Source organism: Arachis ipaensis, chromosome B3 (assembly GCF_059453495.1).
Source record: "Arachis ipaensis isolate K30076 ecotype BB chromosome B3, ASM5945349v1, whole genome shotgun sequence".
Lineage (NCBI taxonomy): Eukaryota > Viridiplantae > Streptophyta > Magnoliopsida > Fabales > Fabaceae > Arachis > Arachis ipaensis.
Genome location: NC_142438.1, coordinates 115,395,009 through 115,409,746, shown reverse-complemented (window position 1 = coordinate 115,409,746; position 14,738 = coordinate 115,395,009). Strand labels below are relative to the sequence as shown.

General features: G+C 41.0%; 2 protein-coding genes across 2 annotated transcripts; one reads left to right on the top strand and one right to left on the bottom strand.

The window, feature by feature from the left end:
• The first annotated feature begins 2,882 nt into the window (after nt 1–2,882).
• LOC148572136 (uncharacterized) lies at nt 2,883–4,656 on the top strand. The gene is made up of 3 exons (XM_088508306.1): nt 2,883–3,642; nt 3,719–4,128; nt 4,195–4,656. The coding sequence occupies exons 1-3, from the start codon at nt 2,883–2,885 to the stop codon at nt 4,654–4,656; spliced, it is 1,632 nt and encodes a 543-aa protein (XP_088364432.1).
• Nucleotides 4,657–9,116: 4,460 nt separating this feature from the next.
• Nucleotides 9,117–10,210, bottom strand: LOC107633474 (uncharacterized). Its single transcript, XM_016337096.1, has 2 exons — nt 9,846–10,210; nt 9,117–9,723 (listed from the first exon to the last, which is right to left on the bottom strand). The coding sequence occupies exons 1-2, from the start codon at nt 10,208–10,210 to the stop codon at nt 9,117–9,119; spliced, it is 972 nt and encodes a 323-aa protein (XP_016192582.1).
• Nucleotides 10,211–14,738: the final 4,528 nt, after the last annotated feature.

Sequence of the window (14,738 nt, the reverse complement as noted above, 5' to 3'; positions counted from 1 at the left end):
CTTCTAAGACCAAACGTAAGTTTGGTGTTGGATCTATACTATCCACTAAGGAGGAAGGCTACAAAGGGAAGATGCCTAGGGGTTGGAAAAACAAAAATATCCCTACTGAAGGCTTTTCACCATGAAAGATGGTAATACTCACTTATCTCATCATAGTATTCACCATGGAAGAGGGAAATGGCACTAAGGGACACCAGCATATTGCTGCAAGCCTAACCCTGCCTCATGCAGTGAACAAGAGCCTGTCTCTTGAGCATATTCAACTAATCTATGAGAGTATAGGAAGGACGCTCCCAGTAAGGAGTAAGAGTTTAGTCCTCTATGATTACCTTCCTCCTTGAAAGGAGCTGTCCGTCAAGCTAATGACATTAAAGAAGCGCTTGTTGAGAGGCAACCCAACCATGAGTAGAGTATTTCTATTCTTATTTCTTTTGTTTATTTTCATTTGAGTTTATTTTAGTTTATTTTTAGAGTTTTCCTTTGTTTTTAATATTTATGATCATGTGCAGTAGTTAGAACAGAAATAGAAACAGTCAGAGCTGAAAACAGAATACCCTAGAGTAGAGACCTTGCTGGCGTTGAATGCTAGCTAGGGGAGGCCAGAGTGGGCATTCAATGCCCATGAAGAGCACAGTGCTGGCATTGAACGCCAGCCAGAGAGTTTAAAGTTGGCGTTGAACGCCAGTCAGGGGTAGACACTGGGCGTTCAACGCCCAATAGAGGCTCAGACCTAGCGTTGAATGCCAGGCAGGAGGCAGACTCTGGGCGTTTAACGCCCAATAAGAGGTACTTAGCTGGTGTTGAACGTCAGCCAGGAGCAAGAACTGGGCGTTCAACGCCAAGAAAGTGGCAGGGAATTCGAATTCCCTAGCCTCCTAGGACCAGTAGCCCACAGAAACTCCACCTACCCTACCTACCTCACCCTCTATCTCTCTCTCTTCTTCTTCTTCTTCTTCTACTTTCTCATTCCCAATTGTTCATATTTTCTCGAGGACGAGCAAAACTCTTAAGTTTGGTATTGCAAAAGCTTTGCTTTTTGACTTCTACCACTCCTAAGTATAGCACCAAAAACTAGTGAAACCTCAAGGAAGAGGAAGGGAAAGGCACTTGCCTCCACTTTTCCCAACCTTATATGTCACCTATGTAATCCAGCTAGAATTGTCATAGAAGGAGGAATCTCCATTGAGGAGGATAAGCCCATCACTAAAAGAAGGATGTAGCAAACTAGAGAGCCAGCACATGGACCATAGAAAGAGCATGTGGAGCTGCCTCAACAAGAAATCCCTGAGATGCCTCAAAGGATATATTTTCCTCCCTAAAATTAAGCTCTCTTAGAGAATTAAGCTCCAGCATGGATCAACTAAGGACGGGACATCAAGATCACTCCAACATCCTCTATGACATCAGAGAAGATCAAAGAACCATGAGGGAAGAACAAAGAGTTATGAGGGAAGAACAACAGAAGCAGGGGCGTGACATAGAGAAAATTAAGCACTCCATTGGATCCTCCAGAAGGAGTGGTGGCCACCATCACTAAGGTGGATTCGTTCCCTTTAATCCCCTGTTGCCTATGTTATTTTTTCTATTTTCCATGTATTTTGTTTTATTGTCTGTTTCTAGTGCATGATCGTCTGTCTTTATGTCTTAAAGTTATGAAATATTCCATGCATCTCTCACCTTGCTTAAAAGAAATTTTTAATTAAAAAAAAATAAGATGCATGAATTTCGAGTTTTATATTAGGAATAATTCAATTATGTGATGTGGTGGCATTGCTTTTGTTTTCTGAATGTATGAATAAATAGTGCATATTTGACGTTGGAGTTAAAGAATGTTGGCTCTTGAAAGAATGATAATAAAAGTGAAATATTATTGGTAATCTAAAAAATCCAAAAATTGATTCTTGAAGCAAGAAAAAGTAGCAAAAAGTAATAAAAAAAGAGAGTATGCGAAAAAAAAAGAGAAATGATCTTGCCTGGAAAGTAGATCGGCTTTTACTCCTTGAAATCAGCCGAGCTATATGCTACAAGGTTGGACGTCTGTCCCTTCAGGGTCCGAGCTTCTGATGTTCGTTGTAAGGTATAAGAACGTGAGCAATGCAGAGGAGGTGGAGTGTACCTGCAAAGGCACTCCGATGCTTAAGTCAGTAATGGTATCAAGTTCAGAATAGAAAAAAAGATACTTTACCTTCTCTTTTATAGATATTTTCTCGTCCGTTGCATCTTTAGATGATTGTTTTGTCCGTTTCTGATAATTGGTTTGGTAACCGATTTTATCCTTACCATTTGGGATGTCGGTTATAATAATATTGATTTTGCCGAGTTATAGCTCATAAAGGCCGAATAATAACGAAAAATGACGAGTTATGATGATGGCTGGTTATGAGGCTGAGTTATGATTTGTATTAATGGTGACCACATCACAGCCCCCAAGCTTAGCCTGAGGAGGATTTTAATGAAGCAGGTTGAGCTTTGTTTTTGATGAGTTATAACTCGGCTTGCGTGGGTTAGTGGATGAGCCCCCAGATCAACTTACTTCATTAAAAGATGGTTAAGCGTTTTGAATTTTGGGTACGTGGGGAGTCGTGTCCGTTATTTTCTGATGAAAGAGAAAGAATGATGGTTGCATTTAAGTTTGCTGATTCCCAATGTTGGGTTCACTGTTTGATGTGGCTTTGGGAGTGGGGGTTATTATTTGGAACTTTCTGTCCCTTTGAGTGCTTGAATCCCTTCAGATTTTTCGTTGGTTTTTGTTGGCTGTTTGTTATATGCTTGCTTCTTTGAAGAATGAGTAAGAGAGGTATGAGTCTCTTTTCCTCTTTCTGATCCATTTCTGCGTTTTCTTCTCTCTTCTTTTTGTTATTCTGATACTGTCTGTGACGCTAATGGGTTTTGAGAAAGAGAAAAAGGATAAGGTGGATTGGTCTTATGATTGGGTGGGGGAAGATGTTAAATCAAGGGTTTCACTATTTTCTGATGATGCGGCGGTGAAGGAGGTTGATGTGAATAGAATAGTGAGGGCGGGCTCTGGGGTGAAGGTGAAATTGTTACCATGTAGTGTTAATGATAGGATTTATCACCGAGAGTCGGGGTTTGGGTTCTTCTACATGCACAGTTGTGTGCTTGAAGAGTTGCGGGTTAGGCTTCCGTTTACTGAGTTTGAGTGTCAGATTCTTAAGCAGCTCAACTGTGCGCCTTCACAGCTTCATCCTAATGGGTGGGCTTTCCTGAGATCCTTTGAAGTTTTGATGGAATATCTAGAGGAGGTGCCGTCTGTGGATTTATTCTTTTCTTTATTTCAAGCTAAAGGGGTTTGGAAGGGGGGGTGGGTGAACTTCAATAGTACTCCGGGATTTGGGATTTTCAAACTTTATAAATCTTCTTTTAAAGACTTCAAAGAGATGTATTTTAAGGTCAGAAGTTCAGAGGAGGATTTCCCATTTTTTATTGATGAAAATCTTGCTGAGAAATTTCCTCTTTTTTGGTGTTCGGAGCCGCAAAATATACTCGGCCCCGAGGTGATATCGCCGAGGAATGAGTGTCTGATAGAGTTTTTGGTGGAGAATGTTGATCGGAAAAATTTGATATTGATGTATGAGTTGCTGAAGTGGGATGATGATAAAGATGCTGTTGTAGAGTATTTAGGTGAGTTTTTAGGGTTTACATTAATGTTCGCCCCCCTTTGTTTTCTGAGAAATCTAAAACAAATTGGTTGTTGTAGGTGGAAAGTATCCGGGCGTTTCTGCTGCATCTCTGAGGACGCGGTTCAAGAATAAGAATCTTGAGAAGGAGGTATCGTCATCAAATGACGAGAAGGTTGTTGGGACTGGCGAGGTTTCGCAGCCTCGTCAAGGGCGGAGGAAGGTGATTGTGAAGAAGAGAAAGAAATCCGACCTTGTGGAGCTATCAGATGATTCTGATGAAAAAGAGTTAGCTGTCCCTCTGGAAGAGATACAGGCCTTTATGGGAAATCAAAAAAGGCTTCACGAAGTTTCTGAAGAGAGCGAGGCATTTTCGGTGTGGGGAAAAGAGTATCCTTACATGGCTGTTGTGTACGAGTATTGTCAATCGTCTGCGGATGTGACTCTTGCAAAGGAGGTCGGGGATATGGCCATTGGTCAATATATGCAGGTAATAAGTTACTGAATTTACCTTATTTTTCCTTTGGTAGTCTTATGGGTTTATTCTGCTTTCTAGGTTGTTGGGCTGTGCCTTGCAAGTCTTGGGCGAAGTCAGGAGTTGAAATATAAGGGAGTTGCTTCTGAAAAGGGGGAGGTTTCTGTTTTGAAGGAGGAGTTGGTTAAGTGTAAGAGTCTTGTTGCCGAGCTTCAAGCTCGTCTGACTGAGACCGAGAAGATGCTGAAAGAGACTAAGGAAAGTTATTCTAAAGATGTGGAGGATTTGAAGAAAAAGGAAAGCGATTTGGTGAACGTGCAAAGTCGTCTGATTGAGGTGACTGCTCAATTTAAGGATATGGAGAAGAAAAAGGTGGATGAGATTTTGGATTCGTTTGTTAAAGGTTTTGAAAGGGCAAGGTTGCAGGTTAAGTTTTTAGTTCCGGATGCCAATATTTCTGGCATGGATCCAGGGAAGATAGTTCGAGATGGTCAGCTTATTGAAGATGATGGTGATGCAGAGGATGGGGTTGACAACGTTTAGAAAAATTTCTTTTGAACTTGTTTTGTATATGTTTAATTTGAATGTGTATTGTAAGTTGATAACAGTATGGCTCTTGTTTTTTGAACTTTTGTTAGATTGACTTGTTTGAATGTTTAATTTGGTGCTTTTTATAAAAGCTGTTTGTGACTGTTCGGATGTTTTTCCGAATTTATTGGTTTTTCTGGTTTGAGTATGTTATTTGATTTGTAGCTTAGACGAGTAGTGGTATTTGTCCGAGCTGTATGGATAGATTGATAAGATCAATTTGATAGAGTAGCAAAGATAAGACATTATTCGTTTCATTTATATTTGAACCTTTTACATACAAAGGTGCAGGTAGGCTAGCCTCGTTAAAACCTCTCCAAGCAAAACCCTTTGGGATAAAATCTTGGTAGTAGGAAAAAGAGTACAAGCCTGTCCCTGTCTTTTTAACTATAATATTTCTTTAAGGAAGACACGTTCCATGTGTTAGGCAAGATTTTTCCATCCAGTGACTCTAGTTTGTATGCTCCTTGGCCGAGTGCTTTGGATACTCGGTATGGGCCATCCCAATTGGCTGCGAGCTTTCCATGTGTTGGTGGTTTCCGAGCAGTTTCTGTTTTGCGAAGGACTAAATCTCCTGCGACGAAGGATCTGTTTCTGACCGTCTTGTTGTATTGTCGAGCTATTGCTTGCTGCGCTGCACGTTGTCTCAATGTGGCGATTTCTCTGACTTCTTCGATGACGTCGAGCTCGGATCTCCGAGCTTCGTCTTGATTGGTGATATAAGTTCGGATAGAGTTCTGGGAGATCTCCAGTGGTATCATGGCCTCTGAGCCATATACCAATCGGAACGGCGTCTCCTTTGTTGATGTTTGTGGGGTGGTGTTGTATCCCCAAAGGACTTCAGGTATTAGCTCGGCCCAGAGTCCTTTAGCGTCATCTAGTTTCTTTTTTAGTGCATGTAAGATGACCTTGTTTGCAGCCTCAGCTAGTCCGTTCGTTTGAGGATGTTCAACAGAGGCGAAATGTTGCTTTATTTTTAGATTCTGCAAAAAAGTTTGGAATTTCTGATCGGCGAACTGGCGACCATTGTCAGTTGTAATATGCTTAGGTATGCCGAAACGGCAAATAATGTTTTTCCAAACAAATGTAATTATTTGTTGTGATGTTATTTTTGCTAAAGGTTGAGCCTCCACCCATTTGGAGAAATAATCAATGCCGACAATAAGAAATTTTACCTGGCCCGGTGCTGTAGGGAATGGCCCAAGTATATCTAGACCCCATTGGTTAAATGGCCAACTGATGTCCGAGTGATGTAACTGTTCGGCAGGTATGTGTATCAGTGGTGCATGTATTTTGCAATTGTTGCATGATCTGATTTTCTGTTGGTTGTCCTGCTGCAAAGTCGGCCAGAAAAACCCAGCTCGAAGGATCTTTGATGCTAAGCTCCGAGCTCCTGTATGGGTGCCGCAGATTCCTTCATGTGCCTCGGCTAAAGCTATGTCGGATTCGGATTTGTTGAGACACTTGAGTAGGGGCCGAGTATAACCTCTTCTATACAGTTCTCCATTAAGGATTGTGAAGGAGGATGCTTGCCGTCGAAACTTTTTATTGTTTTCGACCCCTTCTGGTACAACACCTGTTTCTAGATAGTGTATGAAGTCGTTCCTCCAATCTGTTACCTGTGAAACACTTAACACGTTTATCAGAGTAACAGTGGGTGATGTTATTGTGAACTGCTGTAGTGTAGATAGTTTGGACTGAGTACTGCCGAGCTTAGATAAGAGATCTGCTCTCTGATTTTGTTCACGTGGTATATGTTCTATTTCAAATTTGACAAATTTCTGTGATAATTTCTTTACTAATAGCAGGTATTTAGAGAGTAGAGGATCTTTTACCTGAAAGAGGTCATTTACCTGCTGTACGACTAACAAGGAATCACAATATACCTTGATCGTCGATATTTGAAGATCTAAGCAGAGTCTGAGTCCGGCGAGTAATGCCTCATACTCGGATTGGTTGTTGCTTGCTTTGAAAGCTAAGTGTATTGAGTGTTCCAAGATGAATCCATCTTCGGCTTCGAGACGAATTCCTGCACCACAGCCTCCGTGATTCGAAGAGCCGTCCACATATAAAATCCATTGTTTTGCATGATCTTCCTCGGATGGGATTGTAAGCTCGGCAATGAAATCTGCCAGGAATTGTGACTTGATAGGTCCTCTGGAGTGGTATCTTATGTCGAACTCGGATAATTCGACTGCCCATTTTATTAGTCGTCCTGCAATTTCTGGTTTGTGTAGCACTTGTCTTAATGGGGGATCGGTTCTGACATGGATAATATGGCTCTGGAAGTAAGGTTGGAGACATCGCGCCGAGAATATAAGTGCTAACGCGAGCTTCTCGATCCTTGGATAATTGAGTTCGGCCTGCTGGAGAGTTTTGCTAACAAAGTACACTGGATGCTGAACGTTGTTTCTCTCTGTAACAAGGGCTGAACTTATCGCCCAATCAGTAACTGACAGATATAGAAATAAATCTTCCCCTTGTATGGGTTTTTGTAGAATCGGCGGTTGTGAGAGTGTTGTTTTTAATTTTGAAAAGGCCTTCTCACAATCGTCGTTCCACTCGAATTTATTTTTCTTTTTAATTGTTTGGAAAAAAGGAACAGAAGTCGAAGCAAGGCAAGGAACAAATCTGGAAAGTGCAGCGAGTCGTCCGGTTAGGCGTTGAACTTCCTTGACTGTTTTAGGGCTGGCCATTTCCAGCACTGCTCGGCATTTGTCTGGATTTGCCTCTATTCCCCTGCATGTTAGTAAAAAACCTAAAAACTTACCCCCTTGAACGGCGAAGGCACATTTCTCGGGGTTGAGGCGCATGTTGTACTGGCGGATCTGGCCGAATATTTCTATAAGGTTGCTGATGTGATTATGTCCGGTTTTCGTTTTGGCGACCATATCATCGACATAAACTTCGATATTCCTGCTGATTTGTTTGGCGAACACTTTATCCATAAGGCGTTGGTAAGTTGTACCTGCGTTCTTTAATCCAAATGGCATAACTTTATAACAATAGTTACCAAAATCAGTGATAAAAGCTGTTTTATCTTGATCGGAGGGGTGCATTAATATTTGATTATACCCTGAATACGCATCCATAAAACTTAAAGTAGCATAGCCTGATGCGTTGTCTACTAAAGAGTCTATGGATGGTAGGGGGTAAGAATCCTTTGGGCATGCTTTGTTTAGATCGGTGAAATCGACGCACATGCGCCACTTACCGTTTTGTTTTCTTACCATTACCACATTGGCTAGCCATGTAGTGAATCTGATCTCCTTGATAAATTCGGCGTTGATGAGCTTTTGTGTTTCTTCTAGTGATGCTCTCTTCTTTTCCTCGCCGAGTTTTTGTTTCTTCTGTTGTACTGGTCGAACTGCCGAGTTTATTGCTAGTTTATGACTGATAATGTGTGGATCGATTCCGGGCATGTCTGATGGTGTCCATGCGAAAAGGTCGGCATGTTCTTGCAGGAAGGTTGTTATTGCCTGCAACTCAGATGCATTGAGTGAGGTACCTACATATGTGAATTTATTAGGGTTACTGTTAAAATACACTTTTTGTAGTTCATCAGAGGGTTTTGGGTGATTGAGGAAATCAGCTCTTGGGTCCAGTTCGGCTAGCGTGTGCTCCTTTTGGTTTAGGCCGACGTTATTGACTTGTTGCGTGGAGCGATTTTGGAATTTCATGCTGATGTTGTAACATTGTCGTGCCTCTTTATGGTCGCCATGAATTGTTCCAACCTGGTTTTCCTACAGAAGAAACTTTACACAGAGGTGAACTGTAGATACAATGGCGCCAAACTTATTTAGAAAGGGTCGGCCGAGAATAATGTTATATGGGCTGAAACAATCGACTACTAAATATTGAATATCATTAGTTTTTGAAAGAGGTTGCTCACCCAGTGTGGTTTGTAACCACACTGATCCGAGTATTGGAACTCGTTCTCCTGAGAAGCCGACCAGGTCTCCTCCTGTTGACTGTAACACGTTGTCGCTGAGCTTCATCTTTTGAAATGTAGAATAAAACAGAACATCGGCACTGCTCCCGGGATCCAAGAGTACTTTTTTCACTAATAGATCCCCTATCTGGAGGGTGATTACCACAGGGTCGTCCAGATTTTGTATATTGGAGTTAAAGTCGGCCTGTGTGAAAGTGACTTCTGGTTGTGGGTTAGTGATTGCTTCATCTTGTTTCGGTCCTTCTACCGAGCATATTGCTCTGAACGACCTTTTCCTTGCCGAGTTTGTGTATCCCCCACCTGCATATCCTCCTGAAATACAATTGATTATACCTCGTGGTCTTTCGTATTGGCCTGAAGATGCCTTCTCTTTTCCTCGGTGTTGTTCAGAAAGGTCGTTTGTTGTGGAACTAGGGCTGCGTTTTTGGATGTGACCATCGATGTATTTGTCTAGGTGACCTTGTCATGCTAGTCGTTCTAAGAGATCTTTGGCGACCACACAATCATCGGTATTGTGGCCGTGTTTCTGATGGAAAGCGCAGTACTTTGACTTGTCCACATTCTTTGCATCCTGGTATGTGTCGGCCTTTCTTGGAGGCTTAATTAGTTTGGAGTTCAAGATCTCCTTGATTATGTCTTCCCTCTTAGTGTTAAACTGCGTATAAGAATCAAATCGAGGTGTTAGTTTAAAACTTTTCTTAACGGTTGAGTTCTTATCTTCTTCCTGGAAGTGTGACTTGTCAGACTTCCGAGCTTGTCTGAGCTCCTCGATGTCAATTTGTCCTTTTGCTTTCTCTCGAAATTCTGCTAGAATCTTTGGTTTTGCTACTGCGATCGTTTCCTGGAACTTTCCGGGTCGGAGGCCGCTTTTAATTGCGTGCAGATGGACCTCGGGGTGGAAATCTGGTATGCTGATTGCGACCTTGGTAAAGCGAGTCATATACTCCTTTAAGCTTTCGTTTGGTCCTTGCTTGATAGTGTTCAGGTAATCGGAATCGTGCAAGTATATTGCAGATCCAGCGAAATGTTCTTCAAATAACTTCGCCAACTGATGAAAGCGCGAAATGGACCTGCAGGCAAAGCACACAACCAATCAAGTGCAGGACCGTCTAAATAATTCAGAAAACAACGGCATAAAACTGTATCTGATGCACCATTGACGATCATTATTGATCGAAATTTCTTTAGGAACTTCCTCGGGTCTCCGAGTCCATCATAAGGCGTGAGAGTCAACGGTAGAGTGAACCTCTTCGGCAGTTCGAAGTTCATTACTTCTTCTGTGAAGGGGCCTACAGGGTCCTCGGACTCTTCTTTCTCGTCTTCGGGTTGCTGCCCTTCGTATCGAGCAGTTTCTGAAACATGAGTCGGTTGGGACTGATGTTCTTCGTCTTCTGCCTGTTGGCGATGGGTATCGTTGTGCTCAATCCGAGCATGATTTAGCTCAGCAATTTGAGCAGCCATTATTTGGTTCTCGTCAGCCATTCGCTGATTAGCTTCTTGTAGCTCAGTTACCATTCGCATAAGTTCGGACAGTGAAGGAGGCGGTACGTCAGCCATGGATGTAGATGGAAGTGATGGGACCAAAAGAAAAAATATGATTTCCTCGGCCCCACGGTGGGCGCCAATTGATCTTGCCTGGAAAGTAGATCGGCTTTTACTCCTTGAAATCAGCCGAGCTATATGCTACAAGGTTGGACGTCTGTCCCTTCAGGGTCCGAGCTTCTGATGTTCGTTGTAAGGTATAAGAACGTGAGCAATGCAGAGGAGGTGGAGTGTACCTGCAAAGGCACTCCGATGCTTAAGTCAGTAATGGTATCAAGTTTGGAATAGAAAAAAAGATACTTTACCTTCTCTTTTATAGATATTTTCTCGTCCGTTGCATCTTTAGATGATTGTTTTGTCCGTTTCTGATAATTGGTTTGGTAACCGATTTTATCCTTACTGTTTGGGACGTCGGTTATAATAATATTGATTTTGCTGAGTTATAGCTCATAAAGGCCGAATAATAACGGAAAATGACGAGTTATGATGATGGCTAGTTATGAGGCTGAGTTATGATTTGTATTAATGGTGACCACATCAAGAAATAAAAAGCAGAAAAACCAATAGCTCTTTAAACCAAAAGGCATGAGCAAAAAAGCCTATAGCTCTTTAAACCAAAAGGCAGAGTAAAAGGATCCAAGACTTTGAGTATCAATAGTTAGGAGGGCCTAAAAGAAATATCCTAGCTTAAGCAGTTCAATTGAGCTGGTTCCCTAACTATATGCTTGTGGTGTGAAGGTATCAAGTGAAAAACTTGAGACTGAGTAGTTAAAGTCTTGGTCCAAATCAAAGAGTGTGCTTAAGAACTTTGGACACCACTGGCTAGAGATTCTAGCAAAGCTGAGTCACAATCCGAAAGGGTTCACCCAGTTAAGTGTCTGTAGCATTTATGTATCCGGTGGTAATACTGAAAAAAAAAGTATTTAGGGTCACGGCCAAGACTCTAGAAGCTGTGTTCAAGAATAAAAAAGAGCTTAACTAAGAGAATCAATAGTATTATCTGGATTCTAAGTTCCTAAAGATGCCAACTATTCTGAGTTTCAATGGATAGTGTGATGCCAAAACTATTCAGAAGTAAAAAGCTACTAGTCCCGCTCATCTAATTGAAACTGAGCTTCATTGAGAACTCTAAGATTTATTGTATTCTTCTACTTCTTTTTATCCTACTTTGTTTTTAGTTGCTTGGGGACAAGCAACATTTTATGTTTGGTGTTCTGATGAGCGGATATTTTATACGCTTTTTGCCATCATTTTCATATAGTTTTTATTATGTTTTATTTAAGTTTTATTAAGTTTTCATAGGTTTTAGTGCAAAATTCATATTTTTGGATTCTACTTTGATTTTGTGTGTTTTCATGCAATTTCAGGTATTTTCTGGCTGAAATTGAGGAGCTTGAGCAGAAGTTTGATTCAGAAGCAGAGAAAGGACTGCAGATGCTGTCAGGATCTGACTTCCGTGCACTCGAAAGAGTTTTTCTGGAGCTACAGAAGTTCAAATGACACGCTCTCAATGGCTATGGAAAGCTAACATCTAGGGCTTTTCAGAAATATATAATAGTCCATACTTTTCTTTGGAATTGAAGGCCCAACACTGGCGTTCAACGCCAGCCACCAGCCCCAGTCCTGGCATCCAGCGCCCACAAGGGAGCAACTGGAGTCCGAGGCCCAAAAGGGGGTCCCTAGCTAGCGTTCAACGCCCCTAAGGGACATTAGCACGTGGAAGACACTCAAGCTCAGCCCAAACACTCACCAAGTGGGCCCCAGAAGTAGATTTTCACACTATCAACTTAGTTTATCATATTTCTGTAATCCTTAGTCATTAGATTAGTATATATAGGAGAAGATCAATCATGTTTAGGATCCTCTTCCTCCCCTATTATTTTTGAACACTATTATGTACAGTATGAGTCACTAAACCTCCTAGGTTAAGTTTAGGAGCTCTGCTGAGTTTTATGGATTAATAAAAGCACTACTGTTCTATTTCAATTGGTATTTAATTCTCTCCTAAGATGTATCTTCGTTCTTCAATCTTATGAATAAGTTGAACCGTCACAAGTTATCTTTATTCTACATGGGTTCAGAAGCGTCTTTTATCGGATATCAATGAACCACTAACTTGAGGATGCATCTCGGCTAATCCACAACTTCGTTGGGGACTTCTCGAGACATAGTTCCACGGAGGTATGGGGAGATTAGGGTCTTTGTGGTAAAGGCTAGAATCAAGGCGCAGCATTCTCTGATCTGGAAGATTTGACCTTGTCGGTGGCGTTTTGAGTAGGATCACCAGGGGGATGAACTGCAGGAGCTTCACCCTCATTCAAACTGGATGTATACTGAACCTGGTGTTCAGCCTAGAGGAAGATTGACGGCCTCTCAACCGGCGTTGATCACATACAGCCTGCTATAGAAGAAACCATTCATAGTTAAAGTAGACAGTAAGAATGTATTGATCCAGAAGAATAAAGCATCTCCGAAGCCTTAACCATCTTCTTATCATTAGATTCACAACCACTGAGTAATGTTATTTTTATTTTACTTTTATGCGCTTAAACAACTACATATCTTTTCTAATCGCCTGACTAAGATCTGCAAGGTGTCCATAGCTTGCTTCAACACAACAATCCTCGTGGGATCAACCCTGACTCACCTCAGGTATTTCTTGGATGACCCATTGCACTTGCTGGTTCAGTTGTGTGAAGTTAATTTCCATGCCCCACGCAACCTAGAAACAAATGTCTGGATTAGCTACCAGATGTATCGGGTTTTGGCAATTTAACCGACACATGAACTCATGTCCAGTAGGACAGGCATGCATCATGTTGCATTTGTTTGCTTTGGTTGGGTGTGCTTAATTGTCTTGGTTTTCCTATCTGATAAATTTTGTATAACTGGTAACTGTGATACTTGTTGTAACTGTTCTTTAAATATGTTTGCCTTTTATTTGCTTGTGTTTGTAATTATCTTTCTATTTTGAGTACTTTGGTGGTAGACTGATAATAATGATGATTTGTTTTGAAATGGTTCGAAGGCCAGGTTGAGTTTATTTAGGCCGGAGGCTGAGCTAGTTTAATTTGTGCCATAGGCAGTGACTGGTTGGACCAGTGGTGAGGGTTGGTTAACAATGATTTATTAGTAAGCGGTAAAATGTATAGAATGTTATGTTACGTGAAAGTGAAAGCAAGGGTTAGAGTTAAATGAGACAGAAAGTAAACTGCAGGGTTAGAGTTATATTGTGACTTGGGTACCTTAGAGAGTTTTTCCAAATTTATGGTTCAGTTTATTCCTTTAAGTTTATATCTGAATGTCAAAGTTCTAGGATTACCTTTGGCTTTCTCGGGACCTTATTTATTATATATGTGGGCACCTTAACTATACTGAGAACTCCCGGATCTCATCCCATACGATATTGTTATTTGTCAGATGCAGGTTGAAAGGCACTTCGGTAAGCGTCTGGAGTTCATTCTATAAGCGAAGTGTTATATCTTGTGACTCCGTATTTTGAGCTTATATGTTTATTATTATGTATTTAGATTATCCTCTGTATATTTAACGTTATTTTGTCCCTCTTAGAGGTCGATGTGGAGAAACAGGTTGTTGTTTTATCTGTTTTGGGATATTTTAGGTTATGTATATTTATGTAAATATTCTCCGGCCAACATCGACTTCGCAGGTTGAGCCTGGAGCTTGAATATTTGTATCTTTGACATTCATATATATATATATATATATGAATGTCAAAGATACAAATATTCAAGCTCCAGGCTCAACCTGCGAAGTCGATGTTGGCCGGAGAATATTTACATAAATATTTGTATCTTTGACATTCATATATATATATATATATCTTACGTTTCTTTGTAGGCAAGTTTTCCATTTACGTGAGCATTACAACTCTTGTTTTTTTAAACTTTCCTTCAAAGGCTCCTCGGTATAAATTCCTTTCAACTATTATTATATATATTTTTACTTTTAGAGGTCATAATATCTAGCCACCTCAGTTTTATGACTTAAGCAAAAGACTCTATGTGGTAGGGTGTTATATTATGGTATCAAAGCAGTTTGTTCTCGTAGAGCCTGGGAAATGGACTGACTATACTTCTGAGCATACCTTGGCTGTGTGTACATGCTATTTAGGATGTTTACTTGACATATATAGCATAAATGCTCATGAGCATACTTTTGGATATTTGAAGCATTAGGTTCGAGATATTAAGGCTGATCACCTTAATATTGATTGTTTGGTGTGGACAAGACCCAAGGGGCATCTCGTGAACGCGAGCGAGATGATACGGCTAATTTTAGGGTTGCTGCTATGCAAGCTACTACTGAAGGGATAGAGTAAGTAACTTAGGGATTGTAATGGAGGCGGTGATGGATTAGGTGGGGAGTCTACCAAGGCTTAGAAACTTGTACAGCTAAACAAATGGTCGATAACATTTATTTAGAGAGATGAAGAGATTCAAGGAGTGTTCTGGCAGAGTATGTAAATGATAAAGATCTTACTGGCTTATAATAAGAGTAACGCTGTGGAAGCGCTGTGAAT